The 26,254-nt window shown below is 35.9% G+C and overlaps 1 protein-coding gene across 1 annotated transcript; it reads right to left on the bottom strand.

The window, feature by feature from the left end:
• Positions 1 to 1,356: 1,356 nt before the first annotated feature.
• Positions 1,357 to 26,254, bottom strand: LOC138713507 (ankyrin-1-like). The gene is made up of 2 exons (XM_069845674.1): positions 26,139 to 26,254; positions 1,357 to 4,833 (listed from the first exon to the last, which is right to left on the bottom strand). The coding sequence occupies exon 2, from the start codon at positions 4,797 to 4,799 to the stop codon at positions 2,781 to 2,783; it is 2,019 nt and encodes a 672-aa protein (XP_069701775.1). The 5' UTR covers positions 4,800 to 4,833; positions 26,139 to 26,254; the 3' UTR covers positions 1,357 to 2,780.

Raw genomic sequence — 26,254 nt, 5'->3', positions numbered from 1 at the left:
TAACAACTTCAAATTAGTGTAACTTTGAGAATATTTAGTTTAGGACAAATGTTTATATGACATTTTTTGCTCAGAATGTCTTCGGAAATAAACTCCGTAAGTGACGGTAAATCCTCGTGAATCACCTTGTACAATAATAAAGCTACAAAAATAGATACGTAATAAAAACGTAAGAGTATAAATAATTTCTTAAAAAGTGATGGGGACTTCATTGAATCCCTGTAATTGCGTGAAACTTTCCTACTGTTCGTGATTGTTATTGTGAGCATGGTTGAGATAGTAAGGATGTTTGGGATTTGAAATAAGAGTTTGATATTACTTTTCATTTTTGTATTTATACTTCCCGCATTTAAAATTAACAAGACATAATTATTATATTTCATCTGAATAATCCGTTGCTGAGAAAGTGACGTCAAAATATGTGTGATGCGTCATTCCTAAGCAACCTACGTCAGTATAGTGTGACGTAACTCTTTGCAATTGCTAAACAACTCACGTCAGATGTTGAAATTTTCGTTAACAGCCAAATGTCTCAAATATAATTCTTTGGTTTACTTTTAGAATTAGATTGATATTATTTATTTTATTTTTTGACAGACTCACTTCGACATGGAATGGCTGATAACTAAAATTTAGAAAATTCTGAACGTTTTATATACTATATTGTGAATAATAATCTTACATTAATGAAGCATACAGTATATAAACCAAAGACTCTCAAAATACATTCAAATTTTAGGAATTCTGAACAACATATTAAAACCCAGACTTTTACAACATATCCAAGAATAAAAATACACAACTTCTGGCTCTACCAATTCTTTTTTATAGTACTTGGTGATATCTGGACGATGATACAACAAGTAGTCAGCTGAGATTAGGTTTTTCAGACAAAATAACAGGTTACATACTTTTCGAACATAAAAAATTGAGGTATTTTAAGAGAATTAAAAGCGACTTCATCTGAAGCAAGAATTCAAAACTACGAAAGTAATTGGTTGCAGCAGGTTTTTCGAATGAACAATTACATAATCACTTTGCAAATGATAAATTGTAATCCTACTGGATCGAGACTTCCCGGAAGACCAATGAAAAGACATTTAGATTATAGTGACACAGTCGACCTGGTTGGCAAGTTGGTATAGCGCTGGCCTTCTATGCCCAAGGTTGCGGGTTCGATCCCGGGCCAGGTCGATGGCATTTAAGTGTGCTTAAATGCGACAGGCTCATGTCAGTAGATTTACTAGCATGTAAAAGAACTCCTGCGGGACAAAATTCCGGCACATCCGGCGACGCTGATATAACCTCTGCAGTTGCGAGCGTCGTTAAATAAAATATAACATTTTTTTTTATAGTGACACAGAGTATTAGGCCGTCATGATGATGATTAAAAATATAGTCTATACAGCAACTGTGTTCATCAATTTACCACGCATATGTTTTAAAATATTAAAACCCGTTTTCACAATAAAATTTTAAATTATTAGGAACTATCACCATGATAAAATAAATTAAAACAATTATTTAATATGACCTTTAATTATACATTTTCTAATAATGAAGTTTTCAGACAGAACACTATGGAGAATTATTGGTACAGACAAAACGGTTAAGATAAGTTTACTTGTAGTAAGAGGAGTCTAATTAACTAGCCATATCATTGTTTTCATAGCAGAAATCTAGCCAAATGTCAAAACACTAGTGAAAAATACAATTTCAACAGCACGGTTTATTTTTTTTTTATCTACTAGACCTGTTCATTCTTGGCTAACTTAACAAATTAAGGTTCTTCAATCAGGTGATTTCTCAAAATATTTCGAACGTCCTGTCTCATTGGATTGTTCCAAGGGTAATCTGGTAAGAATTCATGTGAGTGCAGATCACACATTAGTAACATGCCTAAAAAATTCAAGGTAAGTCCTGTTAAATTACATGTATGTAGCATCGAAAAGCTGATGCCCGTTAGGAACTGAATATCCGACCAAAAACTTCAAAATGTAATATATTTCTCTGTTGCTTTATTTTAATTTCACAACTCTATAACAGAACATTTGATTCTAAAAATAAAATTACGTAGTTACTTTCAATTCCAAATCAAACGGTGTTTTTTTTTAATATTAATAAAACATAACAATAGTAAATGTTTAACATATTACTCCAATTTGCAAATAAGCTACATTAATGTTCTAAAAGGTGACGTGTAAGAAAACAGTAATGTAAGCGTGTAAACAAGTAGGTGTAATTTCCAGTCTTCCTAAGTAATATCGTTCAAATATGCAACTTTTCCGAGATTTAAAGCTGGAAAGCTCAGTATTTTTTCTTTTTAGTTTTTATGTAAAATGTGTAAAATACAAAATATCGCCGAATCTAAATTCTATTAATCTTTTTCTCCAAAGAAGGATGAAACATAGTTCATACACTAGCTACAGTTGTGAAATCAAAATATGATCTTGTAGCTTGCACAACAGCTCCAATGGAAATATTCATACCGAATGTATGTCAGAAGATAGTCAATATTTCGATCATCTCACATAACGTTAATTAAAAAATGCTGGTGAAATAATTGTCATATTCTCATCACCTTCAGTTCCTTGCTTCACATTTCTCACATCCAAGACGCATAAAATTTGCGAACATTTAAGCTCCCCCCACCGCTACTGAAATTCTGTACATATCACTATATTAGCACATAAATATGACGATAACAATCGTTTGACAAAGCAGCTATTATACAAACTTTCAGTTATAATTGCATCACACATTTATGAATTAAATATTTACTACTGCTCATCTAGGAATCGAAGAATATAAAATTGCTTTTCCGCTATAGCTAAGTCTCTGGCTATGAATCCATCGCTATTTCTAATAGTCACGTCAGCTCCTAACTCCCTAAGCTTAATAACTTTTTCCATGCAGCCATCCAATGCTGCAAAATGCAATGCAGAATAACCCCCAGGTTTATTGACAGCGTTAACATCGGCGCCCGCTTTTGCAAGTGCAGACATTAAGTCTAAATTTCCCCATCTTGCCGCCTCGAGGAAAGGAGTTTCTTTAGTCTTTCCGAACGTCACGTTAACGTCGCATTTGTGTTCAATGAGAAGCATGCAAATATGCAGATGGCGGGCAATCAGCGCTTCGCATAGCGCCGTGTTTCCATGCTTGCCCTTCGCGTTTATGTTGATCTCACTTCTCACGAGAAACTCCACTACACTAATATTCCCGTATTTGGCTGCTAAATGCAAAGGAGTGAACCCTGTGTCAGTCGTAACCTGAGAGAGAAGATCTTTCAGCTTCCTGTCGATTTTCAGCATCTCCTTCATGCAGTACTCCTGCCCCGTGTACGCTGCAAAATGCATTACATTCCACTTCTTGTAACTTCGGACGTAGGGCGAGGCGTGGTTCTTCATCATCAGTCTCACCAGTGGAATGTAACCGTGGCGAACTGCGACATGCAACGGAGTTTGACCTACAGAGTCCTGGACATTTGCTAAACCTTTGAGACTGACGAGACGCTGCGCCAATGACATACTTCCGTACAAAACCGCGTAGTGAAGTAGGTTCCGTCCAAATCTATCCCTCACACGCAAACTGTTACAACAGTCCATTACTTGAAGCAACGTGTTCAAAGAATTATTTCTCGCAACTGTCAAAATCAAAGGTTCGAACCTTTCATTCTCCAGGCTCAAATCGACATTACCTCCACTACTGACCAAAAGAAATAAAATGTCTTCTCTGTTTCTCATTGCAGCATTATGCATTGGGGTATAAAACTTTGCGTCAACAACGTTAGGGCTGACAGACAGCTCTAGAAGGAGCCTGACTACCTCTTCGTGTCCTCTAATTACAGCCAAATGCAAAGCATTCCTGTTGCTGAAATCTGTGGCATGCACGTTGGCTTTCAAGTTAACCAAAACTCTCAACATATCTACTTCCCCGTGATAGGCGCTTATATGCAGAGGAGTGTGTCCCTTCCTGTTCACGCTGTTCACAGATACCCCTACGTTCACAAGCCACTGAACGACCCACGACTTGCCACTCCTAGCTGCAATATGTATGGGATGGTTTCCGTCCTCATCATTTGTTTCCACAGACAAATTCGCACCTCTTCTTCCGAACTCCTCAAGCACGTCTAGGCGTCCTAACATAGCTGCCCAGTGCACAGGTGTCTGATAGTTTTCAGTGCAGTACAGTCCATAGCTCGCACCACTTTCTAACAAACTTCGTACTATACGCAGCTGTCCCCTCTTCACAGCCAAGTGAAGAGGCGTCGTCATATACATGAGGTGGTTTACCGCATTCACACAAGCGCCACGACGCAACAAATGATCGAAAACCGTTGTCTCCGTCTGAAGAATGGCGTATGACAAAGGCGTATATCCTCTTCCGCTCACCATGTCTATGGAAACGCCGATTCCAAGAAGCCAGGCGAGAGCAGCTATTCTTCCGTGTAGAGCTGCCATATGGATAGGGCCTAGGTCTTCTTCTGTACCATCCGTGCACTCCATACTGTAACCTGCGTTATACAGAGCTTCCAAACAGTTCACGTGACCTAATTTTGCAGCCAAATTAACTAATAGTCCCCTTTTTCTTGGATTGGGAACGGACCCATATTTTATCAACAGAGTTACCAGGTCACCATTCCCACTATGTACAGCAAATTCCAGTGCACCTCCATCCCTTGTGACATCAAACCCATATTTAAGCAAGACTTCTACTTCATAAATGGACCCACGAAGTGATGCTCCTTGTAGAAGGTTCCGAGGCCGTTCAAGTTCATAAATTGTAATGTTTTCGTCCATATCTCCACAGATTTCCTGTCAGCTTATACTTAATCTGAAAAGTACAATAATAATAATAATAATAATAATAATAATAATAGTAATAATAATAATAATAATAATAATAATAATATGCAAAACGTTTCAAATACCCATCACATAATGTTAGTATACTACATTATGATCCTGATTTATTAAAAATTGGAGCATGGAAATGTAGCCAACATTTCCACCAAAAAATCGTCCTTAAATATTTACTGTTACGAAATAAGAATGCCACAAAGAGACTGAAAATTCTGAAGAAACTAGTTGGAGCCAAGTGAGTAAGTTCCAGACAGACAGTAAACAAAACATGGTAACAATTCATAGAAATTTCATTAACATACTGCGGAGAAACATTAATTAACAACCTATCAAAATTTAAATGAATTAAATTTAGTACAAAACCAAGAACTTAGATTAATTACAGATGCTGTTAAATCTACCTATAGATGCAATGCATCCCATCGCACAAGAACAAGCTCTAAAGAAATATCTAAAAGAAACCTGAAGATGTAGTTTATTTGCCTGAAAAAGTTTAACAAACTCAGAATTATAGCCTACCAATCAACAGAGAAAATTTATACCTATTTCAAGATAAATTCAATACATAAAAATCCAATTGAAGATAGCCCGCAACTTAATGTGAACAATGAGAAAAAGGCAGATGAAAATCCTATTGCACTCGCATATAGCGTTAGATACTATTAATCAAACTACGCACAAGGAGAGTAGCTTCAAATTTATATAGACGGATCGCTCACAGATATTGAAGCAGGTGCAAGGGCTGACATGTTCTTTGTTCTCATTTTACTGTTCGAAAGACCACAAACTATCAACTTTGACGGGGAAACCTTAGAAAATAATATTAAATGTTGTGCAAAACCTTCTCTTTAGAACTGAAACGTTCCAAAAAGCAGTTATTCTTTCGGATTCCAAAACAACCATTCACGCTCTATCCAAACATGCAAATTCAACCTTAATTTTGGATATTATTAAGTTTGTCACCCAGCTCCAGAAACAAAAATAATTTTCCAATGGATTCCATCGTATAGCGGCATAACAAGGAACAAAAGAGTGATATCGCTGAAGTAAAATCTAATTGAGGTTCTGGCTGATATGTACATCTATTATCAGGCAGTACATCTCAGTTGAGGAAGAAAAATTTGTTTGTATATGTCTTAAGTCTGATTAGTGTAATATGTAGCTAGTCGGCAATGTATGCAATGAAGAGGGAAAGGAACTGGCCATTCTATCCCATTATCTCCTGGCCTAGTTGTCACATGAGTGATGCCTTCTTGGTGTTACTTGTGGGGGTCCACAATTGTCTTCGAACAGTTGACTAATCGCTCAAGCTCACACCCAAGCTAAATTCAAATGTGTTATAGAAAGGCAAATACGATTTCATTTCAATCAATATTTACAAGCACGAAACAACAAAATACTTAATAATAGAAAACTCATATCATAACATCCCTGAAAATCTGCAGTGGCCACTTTCAATCTGCAGACCGGACACGATTGCCTGGCGAAACTTTTACATTGACTGCATTATTATCAACTATTCAAACTATCTGTTGTGTAACGAAGATGTTCAAAACCTCGTATCTTGTAGAGCAGAGAAAACATCGCGTGCAAATATTAAGAAGCTTGATCACTAATGGCTTCATTGCTAGAAGCAACTCCATATTAGAAACAAACCAACCATATTATTTTATTAGTATTTATTAGTATTTATTTATTTAACCTGGTAGAGATAAGGCCGTCAGGCCTTTTCTGCCCCTCTACCAGGGGATTACAACTATAACATGAACAATAAGATTACAATTAATATTAAATTTACAATTACAATTACAATAACAATTAAAGTACGACAAGAATACTTGATTAATGAAAGCTAGACATTTTATCATAGAAGTTAAGAACACAGAATATTTTTGTATTTACTAAATTACAAATTAAACCTAGAATAACAAAATTCTATAGTGATGAAATTGCCGGATATTGAAATATTTTGTGATAGATTAAGAGAACTATTTACAAGAAACCATGTCTGAACGAGTCTCAATTACTGACCAAGTGCCTAGTAAGTTTGCGTTTGAATTCAATTTTATTTCGACAGTCCCTGATGCTAGCAGGTAACGAATTCCAGAGTCTTGGCAGGGCTATTGTGAAAGAGGACGAGTATGAGGAGGTGCGATGGGATGGTATTGTTAGTATTGTTTCATTGCGAGAGCGTGTGTTCAGATTGTGGTGGGAAGAAAGGTAAGTGAAGCGAGACGACAGGTACGAAGGAATAGAAGAGTTCAAGATTTCGAAGAGAAGGAGAAGTGAATGTAAATTTCTTTTCTTATCTAGTTTAAGCCAACCTATTGCTTCCAGGGATGGGGTAATGTGATCATATTTACGAAAATTGCTTACAAAACGTACACACAAATTATGAGCACGTTGAAGTTTCGTTTTGTTGTCGCTGGAAAGGTCAGTCAGTAAAATGTCAGCATAGTCAAAATAGGGAAATACAAGGGTCTGCACAAGGGACTTTTTTAAGCAAGAGGGAAGATGAACATTTATCCTTTTTAGCACATGGATAATAGAATATACATTTCTGCAGGTTTCTGTGATTTGCATGTCCCAGTTGAGATTATTATCCATGTGAATGCCAAGATTTTTTACCGAAGAACTGAAAGGGATATGCACTGTACTTACTTTAACGGGGGAAATGTCGAGGTGCTTTACAGCGTCGGTTTGCCGTTTGTGTCCTAATATGATTGCTTGTGTCTTTCAAGGATTGATATTAAGATGGAATTTCTTTGTCCATGTCACAATCGAGTCAATGTCTTCGTTCAATTTATCTATAGCGTCCATTTATTCGATCTAAGCGGGAAGAGATGTAGTATTGAAGGTCGTCAGCATACAAGTGATAGTTACAATGCCTTACATGAGATGTAATATCATTGACATATATTGTGAACAACAATGGTCCGAGTACTGAACCCTGTGGTATACCTGATGTTATGTTAAGCCAGGAAGAGCTTCGATTCCCGGATACAACACATTGTTGTCTTTCCCGTAAGTAGGATTCGAACCAACTCACAGCAGTCTCTGACAAATGCAGATTTCTCAATTTATGGGTGAGCATGTCAAAATTTACAGAGTTGAAAGCTTTGCTAAGGTCAAGAAGTGTTAGTATTGTTACTTTATTAGAGTCGATTGCTTCACGAATGTCTTCTGTCACTTTAAGTAGAACAGTGCTTGTATTGTGTCCAGCTCTGAAACCTGACTGATACTTGTCGAATAGTTTGTGTTCGTTCATGTAGTTAGTAATTTGTCTGTGTACGATTCTTTCCAGTGCTTTTGATATGGCTGGCAGGATACTGATTGGTCTATAGTCGTTCGGGTCGGTGGGAACTTTGACTTTTGGAAGAGGAAGAACGAAAGCTTGCTTCCATATTTTAGGGAAAGTTGAAGTGATTAAGGAACTATTGAATATGTGTGCAATTGTAGGTATTACTATATCTTGTATTTTCTGTATGAGTAATATGCTAATGTTGTCTGGCCCTTGAGCTTTCGTCTTGATGCGTCGGATGGCTTTCATTACGTCAATAGGAGTGACGTCAGTAAAATAGAATTTGTCTCGAGTTGGGGGAGCTGAGTCAGACAAAACTGTGTCTTGTTTCGTTGTGTTGTTTAAGGTCGGGTCCTTTACAAAGTGTTCGTTCAATCGGTCAAGTGGGATGGGTATTTCTGCTTGTTCACTAGCCCTTCCAAGTCCAATAACCTTCAGATTTTTCCATAACTCGGAAGGGGTTGTGTTGGGCTCTATAAGTTTGTAGGAGTATTTGAGTTTAGCGTTTCTTATTAGTTGAGTCGTTCTGTTTCTTAGGTGTTTATATAAGTTAAAATATTCGTCGTTTTTATTGCGGGTGTATTTCCTATACGCTAAGTCGCGTTCGGACATCAGGCTACGTATTTCAGTCGTCATCCAAGGGGCTGGGGTCTTTCTGGTACGTTTGGTCTTTAATGGTGCGTGTTTGTCATAAAGTTGAAGTATTAACGTATTGAATAAGTCTACTTTCTCGTCTACAGTTCGTAATGTCCAGAACATGTGCCATGGAAGTTGTGCAGCGTTTTCTTTCAGTGCAATATCATCTATTCTTTTAATATCCCTGTAAGTAATTACTCTAGGAGTCGATTTAGGACACTGCATATTAAACGATAGATAGATGATATCATGCCCTGATAGTCCTGGTGCAGGCAACTGTCCATGCGTCAGTATTTTGTCGGCATTGTTAGTAATTATCAAGTCCAGTAATGCGTCTGTACATTCCGTGTGATGTGTGGGAGCTAGGGGTAAGATTACCATATCAAGGCACTGAAAGAATGATTGAAGTCTTTTAGTCGTACTAGAATATTGTTTTCTTTCTTCGGAGAAGGTCCGTAGGCAAGCACTGCAACCTTAAGCTTATCGTGCAACCTCCTTTTATTGGGATGATTAACTATATAAGTCCTTCGGACAGCTCTTCAAGCACGTGATTCACCGCTTAGTGCCATCTTGTCGATTCGACTATGGCATCCAGTTCCGACAAGTCCACACCCATGTAGAAACGTCCATGTCTCCTCGTTGATATGCCGCTTCCTCAGCTCGATGGCATATGCTTGCATTTTGTTGCATTCTTCGACTCGAAGATCGCGGAAGCGCGATACCAAAACTCATCAAGACGCCATCTATTAGAGGGAGCTACACTCCTCGGTCTGCCGTAGTCCACTGTAGGAGTTCCTACAGTTCCCTGGGATTTGTGCAGCTCCCCCAGACAGACGACACACGTAGGCGAATTTCGGAACCACGTCTTCCTGGATCTTCTGGTCGACCTGAAACTATTAAGATGATAATGACGAAGTTAATGGTCCAACGCCGAAAGTTACCCAGCAATTTTGCTTCAAGTGGTTGAAGGAAAACCTCGGAAAACCCAACCAGCTAACTTTTCCAAGCCAGGATTTGAATCCGGGCCCGCTCGTTTCACGGCCAGGCAAGCTAGCTGTTGCTCTACATAAGTGGACTTACAGCATTATGTCATATCTATTTAATAATAAACAAAACATTCATTTAAGGCCATCTTGTGGACAACAGAAGATATGTCTACGTTTCATGTAAACAGGATTCCCCTATTAAAATTCTATAGGGCCTTAAATGTCTAAATGAACCATAAACTCCTATACTATGTTTTGTCTAAAATGCGCCAGTAGGCCTACTGAAAATGCAAAAATTTCCCAAAATACTATTTAAAACGCAAGAGAGAAAAATCACTTACAAACATTGGTCTGGCAAGTTCATTCCATATTGATCTTACAAGGAGATGGAGGAAGATTTTACCTAATTTTCTAAAACCAAAGTTTGTTTGGAAAAATTCATCATAGCATAAAAGGGGTTGAAGGTTGTTCAGGTTAGGCGACAGCTTACTAATTAGTTTCCGCATCAGTTCATCCCCGTTATGCAAAATGAAACTGATCACTCAGCAATCAGTCTCTTTCACTGGTAGAATTTTCTTTATACTCAAACTTCACCTGAAATGGAATATTTACTAATATTAAAATTATGAATTATTAATTTCACACAAACTCCCCTTAAATTGTATTTTATAAATTCTTAAATCTCTCTTTTCGGCATCTAAAAATCCGTTCCCTAATCATTAATGATTTGTTTATTAAGTTCATTAATTAATTTTCAAATAATTGACAACCTCAATCTCGTCCTGTAAGATTGCCCAATTAATCACATAAAACCTTGTCGCACTGAAAGGTAACTGCACAGCCCCCTTAACAAAAGTGTTTTAAAGAAAGTCATATATCCGATCACTATAATTTAGTGAGATCCTGTACAGCTGTCAAAAGAAAAAGTGGCCGCTCTCTAGATACCAAGTTCCCTTCGGGTATCTCCGATACAATTCGGAGACAGGCGATATTACATGTTGTTGGACCACGATGCCTGCCTTATACAGTTATAATTAAAGTATTCTACATGTTACACTTGTAGCGTAATCGTAGATGTCAACGTCTCAGGCTCAAATCTTCGTCGTTCCTTTTCATTTTGATTGAGTTACAGGATAGTATAATGTAATAACATAAGAAAAAACTAACACTAGTATTATGCAATTGTAGTTTTCCAAATTTAACGCTAAATTTATATTATTTATATCGCCAAAGAACATATCAATATAAATAAATTTAATATTATTTATTTTGCTAAAGAACGATAACAGAATATTATTTATTTCGCTAAATAACGATAACATAATATAAATGTTAACTTGAATATTATTTATATCCCTAAAGGGCGATAACAGAATATAAATGGTAACTTGAATATTATTTATATCGCTATAGAACGATAGCAGAATACAAATGATAACTTTAATATTATTTATATCACTAAAGAATGGTAACAGAATACAAATGAGAGGTGAGCAGAAGTGTACTTAAATTATTTGTGAAAAAATGTAGTTCAAAGTACTTAAGATTCCGTAAATTCCGTGAAATTTCAGTTTTAGTGTGTGATGTGGTTAAAAGATGTATCCCTTTGCCACTAAAATTTTTAATGTCTTAGCTTGCCCAGGAAGCTCTTAACTCATGTTTTTATAAATGTCATTTGTACCCCTTTGCTTCTGACCCTCTCAAACGATAACTTTAATACGAGGCGCGTCCAGAAAGTAAGTTTCCTTATTTAAAAAAAAGAACACACTTTTAGGAAAACCTTTATTGGCAACAGGTACAGCAATGTTTCAGCTATTTTTCAACATAGCCACCATCAGAATTGAGACACTTGTATCATGGGATCAACTTTTGTATCCCTCTGTCGTAGAACTCTGCCGCCTGTGAATGGAACCAGCGTGTCACAGACGTCTTCAGCTCTTCGTCGTTGCCAAAACGCTCACCGGAGGACAGGAATTTCTTGAGGTGCAAGAAAACGTGAAAATCGCTGGGAGCAAGATCAGGACTGTAGGGTGGTTGATCAAACAACTCCCAGCCAAATTCCGTCAAAACAGCTGCTGTGCGCCGAGCCGTATGTGGACGAGCATTGTCATGGCGGAGCACAACACCTGCAGTAAGCATCCCACGCTTTTTGAATGGCACGTCGCAATTTTTGCAGTGTTTCACAGTAACGGTCAGCGTTCACTGTTTCACCTCTTGGAAGGAAGTCAATGAGCAGAATGCCCTTCCTGTCCCAGAACACCGTACACAGTACTTTGCGTACCTACAGCGTCTGTTTGAATTTCGTCCTGACCGGAGATCCACTATGCCGCCAATGCATTGACTGCTGCTTTGTTTCCGGGGTGAAGTGCGAAATCCAAGTCTCATCGCCCGTGACGATCCTGTCGAGGCACTCGCCGCCGTCATCGTGATACCGTTGCAGAAATGTCAGTGCTGCTCCTAAACGTTGCATTTTGTGTTCGGGTGTCAGGTTTTTCGGCACCCACTTGGTACACACTTTTTTGAACAGCAGGTGCTTAGTGACAATCTCATGCAACAAGGATCGCGATATCTGCGGAAAATGGCTGCTCAGCTCCGTAATAGTGAAGCGACGGTTCTCTTGATGCACTGCCGCACCAGCTCAACACGATCATCATTGATGAGGGACGGTCGCCCACTGCGCTCTTCATCATGGACACCTTGAGGACCTTAGGAAAACTGCCTACACCAGCGACGCACCATTGCTTACTCATGATGTTCGGTCCATAGACCTGACAGAGCTGCCGATGAATTTGAATTGGCACAATGCTTCGTGCATTAAAGAATTTTATCACTGACCGAACCTCGCAGGCGGCGGGAGAAGGAATAAGAGCTTCCATTTCGGACCACTGCTGCCACGCTACTGGCACCAGGCGGGACCTGTCCGGCTGGCATATGATTGATACGTCAAAGATCTGTTACGCATGCGCAATTGACACGGCTAATCACGTTTACCTTCAAGCGGAAAAAATCGGGAAACATACTTTCTGGAAGCGCCTCGTATTATTTATATCGCTAAAGAACGATAGCAGAATACAAGTGATAACTTTAATATTTTTTTAACGCTAAAGTATCATAACAGAATATAAATAATAACTTCAATATTATTTATATCGCTAAAGAACGATAACAGAATATAAATGGTCACTTGAATATTACTTATAACGCTAAAGAACTACAACAGGTGATAACTTTAATATTATTTATATCGCTAAAGAATGATAACAAAATAAAACAACAAACAAGGTTCGAACTCACAACCTTCGAATCCTGAAGCAAGCATTCTACCGCTTCTCTACGAGACGCACATATCGAGTGACTCCATAGTTCCGAAACTACTTCTACAAGCGCGAGCATCGTGTAAGATCACTGTGATCCGAAGTGGACTTAGAAAATATTCGCTGTTCAAGAATGCGGCCACTTTTTTTTTTTTTACAGCTGTACATCCTATTGACAATTCTTCGTTTTTCTTTGCGTCCCCACCTTCTCTCTAAATTTATTCACAAAGTTTTATACCGTGAATGATGTGAAAGCCTAATTCGATAAAAACTCTGGATCGTCTCTGAATTGCTGTGTTGACTCCTTAACACACATGGACCGTGCATGGAATATTCTTTGTTGAATGTAGTATTTAAATTGAGCTACCTACAGTAGCTTTGTTCAGAATTAACTTCAGCACAAAGGAAAGCTAGAAACACTCGCATCTTGGCCACATAAAGCACGCGCTCGATTGAATGACCGTTCATGGTAGAGGTGGGGAAAAAATAACGTAACGGTTATTTTGGAACAGTTCCTTGTTTGGAGTTGTTCCAAAAAGTAACAGCACCTTAGAATACTACGTTCCAAAATAACAGTGTTGTTCTGAGCTAGTACGAAATACTTGCGGTTACAAAATACTCGTTTCACTTTGGAACTACATTATGACAACGCCTGTTCCACAGAACGGAACATGTTTGGCACTACTGGAAACAGTGACGCCAACTTTTGGAAAAAAGTGTGTGGGCTGAAACATTTGAGGTATAAGTTAAATAAATCTCATAACATAAACAAATTATTGGGTGGCCTCGGATTCCACGAGCCCATATAAGTTGGCGCCACTGTTTGAAAGCAGAATTGGGAATCCTTTCGTCGTACTGAAATAAATTTTGAAAACTAAAGTAAAAGATAAATAGTAAAGATACGAAGATCGTCTTTAAAAATGTACAGCTGTCAAAAGAAAAAGTGGCCGCTCTCCTGGAACAAAGTTCCCTTCGGGTATCTTCGCTATAATTCGGAGACAGGCGATGTTACATGTTGTTGGACCACGTTGCCTGATATCTACAGTTATAATTGAAGTATTCATTCTGTGATTCGATAGGGTAATGGTAGCGTTCAGGCCTCTTATTCATGAGGTCCTGCGTTCGACTACAACCTCGTGCTTTTTATGTTCTTTTTTGTTATGTTTTTGAGAGAGACAAACTATGCATAATGGCTCCTTTCTCTTTTACGATTAGTTTAGTAATTAACATCAGGTTCATTAATATATTATGCCATGACTTTATCATTATGATATTGTGGATGAAAATTGAAAGAAAAAAGATTTTATTCTCAATAAAAATATCTTTCGTGGCATAAACAAAACAAATTTACTGGCGTCGGCCTTAAAACATTCAAACAATTAAGCGTTCGAAAAACAAAACAAAAAGCCACAATTCAATATTTAGTCTATCTTCCTCTTATCTCGATCATCTTGCAGTCGAGTGGGCATGGAATCGACTAGTCTTTGCAAATAGCGACTGTTCTTAGACACGATATTCCAGGCATTCTGAACATACCCACATACATAAATGTTCTGTCCATGGGCAGGTCTTTCATTGCAAACCCAGCAATCTCCAAATCTTTCCTATTTTCTGCCTTCCTCTTAGTCTCCGCATATGATCCACATATCCTAATGTCGAATATTATTCTTTTGAACCAGAGACCCAACCAATTCCTTTTTCTCTTTCTAATCAGTTTCAGCATTATTCTTTCTTCATTCACTTTTTCAAACACAATTTTATTTCTTATTCTGTCTGTCCACTTCACACGTACCGTTTTTCTCCACATCCACATTTCAAATGCTTCAATTCGTTTCTCTTCATTTCGTCGTAATGTCCATGTTCCTTCCCCATACAATGCCACACTCCACACAAAGCACTTCACTAGTCTCTTCCTTAGTTCTTTTTCCAGAGGTCCGCAGAATATCCTTCTTCTTCTATTAAAAGATTCCTTTGTTTATGTTTGCAGTTTTTCTTGGGAAGGATAGGCCTAAATGCGGTAACATCCCGTTGCTTTCCGCACACCACTATCTCTTTCGCATCTTATTAAATTCCAGGAGACCCAAGCATGGAGATGAGGAGAGTGGATTTGACTAATTGGGCCCTCCGGACTTCACCGAAAGTCACGGCAAGGGTTAAATATTAATTCTATCAGGATATTTGACCCGATCAGAGACCGGGAAATCTCAATTAGCCTTTTCCCCCCTCCTCGCATCCTGGACTAGCTTCTACGAATCATCAGAAAATCTTAGAGTGTGATTGGGCCAATTTTTCCGAAAATGTTTCCACACTTTTGCACCGTAGCTCAGCGGACGAACGTCGAAATTTAGATGTCAACGTCTCAGGTTCAATTCCTCGTTACTCCTTTTCATTTTATTGTGGTTCAAGATAGTATAATGTAATAATACAAAAAGAAAAACTAATACCAGTATTATGCAACTAGATTTTTCGAAACCTAATATTAAATTTATGTTATTTATATCGCTAAAGAACGATTACAATATAAATAACTTGAATATTATTTATACAGTATCACTAAAGAACGATGACAGAATATAAATGATAAATATCGGTTTGTTTAATTAATATAAGATATTATATAATACTTATTTCATTATCTAAATAATATAACCTATTTTACAAAGAAGGATGGTTGTGTTATAATAATTACTTACATAAAATACAGATTATTTATATTGCGAAAGAACAATAACAATATAAATAACTTTAATATTATTTTATAATGCTAATGAAGGAAAACAGAATATAAATGATAACTTGAATATTATCTATATCGCTAAAGAACGATAACAATATAAAAAACGTGAATATTATTCATATCGGAATTTCACAGATTTATTACAGATATATTTAAGAAATTGTAGAAGAATAGTAATTAGTAACAGTGTCATATTTATTCTTCTTGGAGCCAAATTTGTAACTTTTAAAAGTGTGGTTACTATGTTGAAGTGTATGTGTTGTAACGGATGCTTGATTTGTTATGTATGTGAATCAGTTATGTGATGCTTGATGTCGTCGCAATGTCGTAATTATAGTTTGATTGTGTTTGTATGACTATTGTGTATCAATTTATGATGTATGGTACGGAAGGCTGCGTATTTGTGTTATAGAAGTGTTACGTATGTGTGTTGTTAATGTTTTTGTATGTTTCAAATTGATACCTGATATTTATTTTGCAATCGCAGTGCCTAATTTACGGATTGTTTACGTTTTGTTTACATCGCGTAAGCTAATTTAATTTTCTTTTCTAATTTTCTTTATGCTTATCGTTTTTGTGTATGAAACTATAGCCCTAACATACATATGTAAAATAGGGCTAACCACCATTGGAGATACAATAATAAAAATTGTTATTCCAAATGCCACACAACTGCTGGATTAAAACACAGCAGAAATTTTGGACCCAAAATATATAATACATTAATTAGAGCTTACCCTGAGCTAAGTACACTTAACACACATAGATTTAAGAAACAAATCAGATTAATTATTTAATTGTTTAAGCTAATTGAGTTAAAATTGTTACTCTAATATTCATGTACTTCTGTATTTTCTATTTGTATATAGACCCTGTTATTACATGCTGTATGTATTTTACCATTTATTAATGTTATTGTGCTCAATGAACTCTCGTAATTTTGTGATATATTTTGTATAACTGATCTGAACTGCGCCCGAGCATGAGCTTCTGCTCTTTCGGGCTGCAGTGCCTAATGTAGCTCAAGTGTATAGTATTAATAAATATTATATTATATTAATAAATATTATATTATATTATATTATATTATATTATATTATATTATATTATATTATATTATATTATATTATATATTATATATTATATCGTTATAAAACGATAACAGAATACAAATGAGGACTTGAATTTTATTCATATCTCTAAAGAACGATAACAAAATATAAATAACGTGATATCCATAAAGAACGATAACTGAATATAAATGATAATTTGAATAGCATTTACATCGCTAAAGAACGATTAAAAAATAGAATGAAAACTTGAAGGCCCGAACCCACAACCTTTGAATCACTAAACAAGCACTCTACCGCTGGCCTACGAGGCGCAGACATGGAACACTTTCATAGTTCGGGAACTGCTTGTACAAGCACATGCATCGTGTAACATCGCCGCGACCCGAAGTGGACTTTGAAAATATTCGCTGTTCACGAGTGCGGCCACTTTTCTTTTTTTGACAGCTGTACACATTATGTATCTTGGAAATTATGTTATTGAGTATAAGAGTCTATCAAATAACAATGCCTGTATTATAGAAACCATATTGTGAATTTTATCAAGGGAGATGAAAATATATAGATTATGTTTTATTTCCAAATATTTTACATTTTTAGTTTCATTACCAATTCTTGAAATGAAACAGAAGTCTGTTGAAACGTGACTGCATTGTTGAAGTTCTTTCATTTAAAAAATACAACGGTAAATTTTCATATTTCATTATAATGAGATTATTACTCTGCATGACGGTATTAATATTAATTTTAACACGGCCGAAATGATTATAGCTTTTATTTACTAATTTTTGGAGAAATTGAACACTATTGTGAAGAGGAAGAATAGCTTAGGTTTCATTTACCATTGGGATCCACTTCGATTTCGTGACCAATTTACAAATAATCTAAAATTACATTACATTTCCTGCTTCGAACAAACCTGACCTACGAAGTCAATTTAGCATTAGAAAAGATTTCTTATCCATGAATTCACAACTCGACTCATTATGACATCATACTGCATCACATGACATACATGTGATCATTTAGCGTCCTAAACACCACTGTTACACTACATACTAGTCGTACATGTTCCTAAATACCACCGTTACATTACATACTAGTCGTGCGAGGCTCTTCCAGGGAGCTCTATGCTCACTGACCTGTTCCAAAACACCACTGTTACATTACATACTACCTGTTACACAAAATACTTGCAGTTCCAAAATACTTGCTGTTACAAAATACTTGATGTTGTGGAACTACATTATGAGTTATGACTATAAAATAACGTAACGGCCTGTTCCGAAACACCACTGTTACATTACATACTAGTACTGTAGTATTATCGCCGCGGTCTCATGCTTAACATTCGGCAAGTCTTTGAAATTTAATTGTATTATTGTTTCCAATTTTTTGTGTCGCCGCTCCAATCAATTTCAATGTTGCAACCAATAAGCTGCTTCTATTGTAAAATGACACCTACTTGTCTGATCCACGTGGACTAAAATCGAAGACGAACATTAAGGTATGTGTTTAAAAATTATTATTAAAGAGTTATTATTAAGAGTTAAGAATGTCAACATACTTGTAAATGAAATAATAATAATAATAATAATAATAATAATAATAGCCATTTAACAACATAAACTAGTGCTTATTCTTATCGAGGACGTAGACGTGACAACGTGACTTTGAGTGAAACCTACAGAGCAAAATTATGTCGGTCGGCAAAATTATGTTTTGAAAGCACACCGCACGTTATTGTATGATGCCGGAATGGTTATACAAAATACTTTCAGTTCCAAAATACTTACTGTTACAAAAATATACTCGATGTTATGGAACTACATTATGACAACCGTTGCTTACGAGTCTCGTAGATCTGCCTACTTTTAACAATTTTCAGGGACAAAATCAATACCAACTTTTAATCCTGAACTGGCGTCGTGCATAAATACGTATAACATAACTGGTAACGTGGTGTCAATACTGTCAGTATGACTCCTGGACTTCTCCCTTTTTTTTTACCCAAATGTTTGCATAAACTACTTTGATTAAAGGGTTTTAACATAAATTGTATCATACGCTTCACAGAATGACAGAACTGAATTTAGGGACTTAACTCTGGAGAAGTTTCGTGCATTCCTGGTATGTTTTATTTTGGTGCAGTTTCCAAATTATATAATATAATTTCTGATCCTACAGAATTTGTTATGGTAACAACATGGAGTCAGACCACAAAGGTCAGGCCACTGGAGGAGAGGGATTCGATCCGGTGCTGTGGATCGAACTTCGGCGTAGTGTATAATCTCAATTGGGATACGCATATTAAATATACATGTAAGAAGGCATTCTCTATTCTCCATTCACTAAAAGGATTGTATCATTATCCATCTAAATTAAAACAGACGCTGGTACAGACACTCATTCTACCTCACTTCGATTATTGCGACGTTTTGTTCAGTGATCTCAGGATTGATTCCGCTCAGAAACTACAGCGTGTTCATAACGCATGCGTCCGCTTCATTTTTAATGTTCGATACTATGATCATATCTCACCTTATTTCAAGAAGTTATCATGGCTTAGGTTACATGAGAGGAGAAATCTGCACTCACTTTCTCTCTTATATCGAATTATGCACTCTTCATCCCCCTATTATTTATTCGCTCGTTTTCATACTCTCTCTCGCTATCATAATATTAATACTCGATCACAACGCGATAACACGCTAGAAATTCCACTTCACGCATCGTCTCTGTATTCCTCATCCTTCACTGTTGCTACCTCTCGTCACTGGAACTCTCTGCCGCCTGAAGTCAAGGGCTGCCGAACATTGAATTCTTTCAAATCCAAGTTAGAAAATTATCTTATGACGAGTTGCCAAACTAACTTACTATTATGACAAGTGTTGTATTGCATGTTTCCACGTATTCACATTTTTTTATGTTCTAATGATATTCAACTTATTTTATATTTTTGTTTTCATATTTTCCGATAATGTTATATCTCTAATGTGATAAGTTGAGCTATATATAATCTTAATTTTCCTTATTGTGTGTACTTAGAAATATTGTATTCACTGTATACTTTGTACTGCACTATTTTATTACTATTACTATTATTATTATTATTATTATTATTATTATTATCATTATCATTATTACTATTCTTATTTATTATTATTATTATTATTATTATTATTATTATTATTATTATGAATAATTGTCTTTTTTTGTATGCCTCATTTATTTTGACCTGCTGTTCACATATTATGTTTTTTTCTTTCTGTATGTTATATATTATGTCTGATTTCTTCTTATTTGTTGTTTATATTTTATTATTATTATTATCTTATTCAGTTTTGTGTGTAAAATTGTAGTGTAATTTGTAAATTTGTAGTGTTTTTGTAACGCAGTCTTTACTCCTGGTTGAGTGTTAGAGAAGGTCGTATGGCCTTAACTCTGCCAGGTTAAATAAATCATTATTATTATTATTATTATTATTATTATTATAATTATAATTATGGTGGTACTGTTATTTCGGAACTGTTATTTGGAACCTAGTATTTTCGTGGAACTGGAACTGTTGGAACTGTTACGAGAAAATAACTACTTTTCTCATCCCTAATGCATGGATAATTAGACTTGTCCTGGCCTGTTACCGTCAGCGCTAGAGTGGTCTGTAGTTGTCTATTTCTCTCTGGATCACTCTCTATCATTTATCACCTATCCAATAATATTGTGAAATCAAACTGGGGGAGGGGGATTTATAAATTCATCCCTTTACAAGAAACCGATCCTGGATAGTAATTCGGATTTTATTGGGCTTTTGAATTATGTGCTGGGAAACTATTTCTTGGAGTATTTGTGGCTTTGTCTACACAAAATATAATGTATTTACATAAAAATATATTTTGATACATTTTCATAACGTGTAGGGGAGATTCGGGTAGTATCGGACATCGGGTAATATCGGACAGTGAGTTTCTTTCATGTGCCACACGATTATAGTACACGATTGACATAGTTAAGTTTCTGTGATTTCGCATAGAAAAACGTAACCATGTCATTCAGGTACTACCATATGGTGGTAGATGAAAGAAACGCGCTGTCCGATACTACCCGATATCCGATACTACCCGACTCTCCCCTATATGGTTACATTAATATTTTGAATCACATCCATGTAGATTTTCTATCGTTCGCAATAAAAGCCGTTACCGTAACAGGCAAATAAGGGAAAAAGTAGCTACGTGGATTTAATTTCCACCTAAAGTTCTCTCTTTTAGTAGAAAATATGTTGTAGTATGAAAACGGGTGCATTCTAAATTGCGACTATTGGTTTATAGCAAGTCAGTCTTGCATTTGCATCATTAAGCATAAAGGTGAAGAATTACGAATTAAATACAATCCTTAAAATGTGTTTTTGTTTTAGTTGGTTATTTAACGACGCTATACCAATTACTCGATTATTTAGCTTCTATTGGATTGGTAATAGCGAGATGGTATTTGGCGAGATTAGGTCGAGGATTCGCCATGATTACCCGACATTTGCCTTAGGGTTGAGGAAAACCTCTTAAAATGTATGGTAAATGACGTCTAGCGCAAGAAAGGATGCCGAAAGTCAAGTTGTGATTGGTTGATAAGAAGCGAAGACAGGAGTACGAGTACAGGAAGTCGGTAGAGACCAAAAGCAAATCTTGTCTGAAGTGTTTTAAGCCACAGAGTAAGGAATATAGACACGAAATTGCGACCAATAACCTCTTACAGTGATTTAAATAAAATTAAACTAGAAAATTTTGTTTTATCTCACGAAATCTGTTACTGAGATGTTGCTAGATTTATGCTGATAATGTTTTTATCTTTAGTATTTTAGTAATAATTTCTCTGTGTTAGAGTAACCCATTCTCTTGTTTGTGCCACGACACAAGAACAGCCTATGTTCCTTTGATTAATTATACTGAAGCTGAGTGTCACTTTCATTTCATATTTATTGTCCTTTAGTCTTATGACATTTTGATCACAAAAAAAAAACAAATGAACAACAATAAGTGAAACAGAAGAACTTGGCGACATCAGACACGTCACATGAATATCTCAGCCTGATCACAAGTTACTTTGATGATAGAGTAGTTTTTAAAAATTTGTGGCTACCCAGATCACCTGATTTAACGTCACCGGATAATTTCTTTTGAGATTATCTTAAAAATAAAGTTTATAAAAATCGGCCACGAACAATTGACGAATTGAAGAACAATATGACAACCGAAATCAATGGAATTGACGAGGAAATGTTGCAGAAAAACTAAGAGAAACGTGGAGCGACAGGTACGGATGTGTGTACAGGAATAAGGAGATCATTTTCAACATCTACCGAGAAGAAATGTCACCTACTGTCACCTTTGTCACCTACTGTGTTCAACATCTACTTGGAGGGTTTTAGTAGGAGGAAAAGAATAATGTGCATAAGATTTGCTGATATGGCGTTGTTAGCAGAAGAGAGAATACTAAGCAACATGCTCCTGGAGCTAAATGACAGCTGTGAGGAAAGGAGAATCTTCTGCAGATCTCTGGAGAAAGAACTAAGGAAAATACTAGTGAAGTGCTTTGTGTGGAGTGTGGCATTGTATGGTAGTAGAAACATAGACATTACGACGAAGTGAAGAGAAGCGACTAGAACATTTGAAATGTGGATATGGAGAAGAATGGATCGTGTGTAATGGACAAACAGAATAAGAAATGAAGCTGTGCTAGAAAGAGATGGTGAAGAACGAATAATGTACAAATTGATCAGGAAGAGAAAAATAAATTGGTTGGATCACTGGCTAAGAATAAACTGTTTACTGAAGGATGCGGAAAGTTCGGGACAGAAGAAGATACCGATTAATAGACAACATTAAGATATACATATGGATAGTATGTGGAGACAAAGAGGAAGGAGGGAAATAGGAACAAATATCTGTTGCATCTGTTTTATTTCATTGTATCACCCCTTCAATATTTTAGGGTAATTGTTATTATTTTGAATTTATACTTTTATGTGCAGTTGTTTTGGTAGAATCCAAGAAAGAGTCGCTGTTTTCCCGGTCAAGAAGTTGGATGAGGTAATAGGCCTATACAGAGTGTTTCCGGGCTAGTGTTACAAACTTTCAGGGATGATGGAGAAGAGCACATGTATCAATTTGAGATAAGGAATCCTGGTCCAGAAATGACAGTCGAAAGTTACAAGCAAAAATTGTTGTATGAAATGAAATAATTTTATTTCTCTGTACATCTTATTTATGTGTATTTATGTGTATTTATCTGTACATCTTACACATACTGTATTCATCTGACTTTGTTTAGGTTGTCTACTCGTACTTACAGTATCCATTCAGTGCGCTGTCTGAGGGTGGGGACAGGAAACTACACTAAAATCAATGCAGATAGCGTAATGTGTAACGGACATGGTCGGTCCTGATATGCACGTCTGTAGACAGCAGTGTATGTGTACAAGTTGCAGTGTCCAGTCGATCAGTCCTAGTGAAATGGAGGAGTACAAGAGAGTGGAATATGCAGACCTCATTTTCGAATACGGATGAGCCAATGGGAACAGTAGACAAGCTCACAGTTTGTATCAGACAAGTGCCCACGTAGGAGACATCCGGTCCATACCATCTTTCCACGACTGTTCCAAAGGTTAAGGGAAGGAGGGCACGTGGTGCGAAATCACAATTCCATTTCCACACAACTATTTTTGCTTATAACTTTCGACTCAGTCATTTCCGGACCAGGGTTCCTTATCTCAAATTGATACATGTGCCCTTCCCCATCATTCCTGAAAGTTAGTAACACCATTCCAGAAACATCCTGTATAACGCCACGTATGTCCGCACATTACATTGCAGAAATAAAACACCGTTTTAATTTAAAAAATGAACTTACCTCAATAATATTAATAGAACACTAAAGGGAGTAGTATAGTGAATCGATTTAATAAAATTATAGTAAGACAATTGATAGGGGATAAGTGTAGTAACGCCATCATTCAGAAATTTATCATATTAAGTCCTTGTCCTTGTACAATATAAGTTAATTAATCCGTGATCTATTTGCCATATTAACTGTAATAAGGTTAATAGCAAACTAACGATTTCACTGATTAACTTAAAAGTGTATATAGAACAATGAATAATGAATTCAGTTCGATTATATGATAATAAAGTCGTATGTTTAATATCTTTGATGTTAATTGTGCGCAAGTATAATTTTTAAAGGTTTCTTCATCAACGAATTCGTAGCGAAATGACTATGATAGTGATCTACTAAACGAAAGGTCATAGGATGGAATCCCGACGTATTCAAGGGTTATTATGTATTCTGTTTTCATAATATAATGTAGTTAGTAGAATAAAGTAGGTAAAGGGAGAAAGAGAGAAGTAGAGGAAAATGTGAGGAAGGGAGTGCAGTGGAATGGTGTAGGGCGAGAGAAAGAAAGTATTTTGAAGTATTGTCATTGTGCGTGACGTCCTATATTGCCTCATCGATCTCTTATTGGTCTGGAAAAGCAGCGAGTGATTCTTTGATTTTACCGTTGTTTTTTATATGATTTCTTTTGTCAAAATTAGATTAATTTACATGATGATCATCACTTTTTCTTGTAGTTACATTACATTCCTTTTCGTGTGGAAGAGGTGGTCTGATGGCCGTAAATAACTTAAATAAATAAATATTAAGTATTAATCATGAGGTTTCCACTCAGGCTAATGAAGCACTGAGAATATCAGGAGCCCTAGAAAATAATACATGGAGCAATAAATGTTCACAAATAGAAACAAAAACGAGAATTTATAAATTTATACCACATTCGCGAACGCTGTAGACACTAGGTTAGAAGCAGCAAAAACAAAACAAATATACGAAACTACTGAAATAAAAATATTACGAAGAATAGTGAATAAATCACATAGATATCATATCAGAAATAATACAATCAGGTACTGGTGTAAAATTCAACCAATAAACGATTGGATACACGATTGGATTCATGAGAATTTACCGCCCCTTACGGAGCTTATTTCCGAAGACATTCTGAGCAAAAAATGTCAAACATTTGTCCTAATCTCAATATTTTCAAAGTTACATTAATTTCAAGTTGTTAGTATAATACCTTTTTTCTTTAGTTTTAAGGGTAAAAAAATATTACAAATAGAGAATGAACTATTGAGAAGTGTAATTTCTTTAATTGCCTAGTGTTCTGAAGCTAAAAATGTGTTAATTGTTTTTCACAAATTTTATTTTTCAATTTTTAACTAAAATGACATTCTTACGTACTTATCACAAAAATTGTTACAAATCATACAAGAGAGGCGTTGTTTGTAACAATTGTTGTGATAAGTGCATAAGAAAATGTAATTTTTTTTCCGATTTTTAACTACAAAATATGTACGAAGCAACTATGGAATTCACAACACATTTTTAGCTTCAGAATACTAGCTAATTAAAGACATGATACTCCTGAATAGTTCATTATTTATCTGTAATATTCTTTTATCCTTAAAACTCAAGAATGATGGTATTTTACAAACAACTTCAAATTAGTGTAATTCTGAAAATATTGAGATTAGGACAAATTTTATACAACTTTTTTGCTTAGAATGTCTTCGGAAATAAGCTCTGTAAGGAACGGTAAATCCTCGTGAATCACCTTATATGTAAGTACGAAGGAATAAATAAGACGCACATATTACTACAACGAACGACAAAATATTAGTGAAAACACCAAGAGATAAGTCACCAAGGGTACCTAGAAGCACAAGCCGCCAAGAAAAAGATGGTTTGAACAGACATACCCTAGTTTTAAAACTTTCACTTTAGTTAAATTTTAAAATAAAGTAAAAGAAAGAATAATAAAAGTAAAACTACAAACCAAACCTATGCGGTTGTGTTCTATAACAAGGATTCAGCACTGGAGCACACCTTGCATAAGTTTATAATAAATTGTCTAAATGTCTTAAGCGTATGCAACTTTATAAACAACAGAACAGTTTTACGAAATAAATCTTTAACAGAAAAAAAGTAAACTACTATAAAGTTAAAATCAATATTATATTTAAATGCAAAAAGTCCTCAAAATCTTATCTAAATGTTGATGACTTAATGTACTGCCATGGAGCTATCTCTATACGAAGTGAAACACCAACAAGTTACTTTGAACTTTGTGAACCTTATAAATAAGAATGTGTACAAATTTCCTGTCTGTAATACTCACTCGTTAAAATATTACTCTTGAATAAAACTAATTCCAAAATAATGCTGTAATATTCGTGAACATTACTTCTTCGGAAGGAGTTTATGAAGTCATTCACACAGACGTCCGTTACTCAC

This window comes from Periplaneta americana, chromosome 14, assembly GCF_040183065.1.
Source record: "Periplaneta americana isolate PAMFEO1 chromosome 14, P.americana_PAMFEO1_priV1, whole genome shotgun sequence".
Classification (NCBI taxonomy): Eukaryota; Metazoa; Arthropoda; class Insecta; order Blattodea; family Blattidae; genus Periplaneta; species Periplaneta americana.
Note: the sequence above shows the minus strand (reverse complement) of the source record. Positions and strands in the feature narration are given on the sequence as shown.

Coding starts and splice junctions, on each gene's coding strand:
- LOC138713507 (XM_069845674.1), bottom strand. CDS start 4,799: ATGGACGAAAACATTACAATTTATGAACTTGAACGGCCTCGGAACCTT.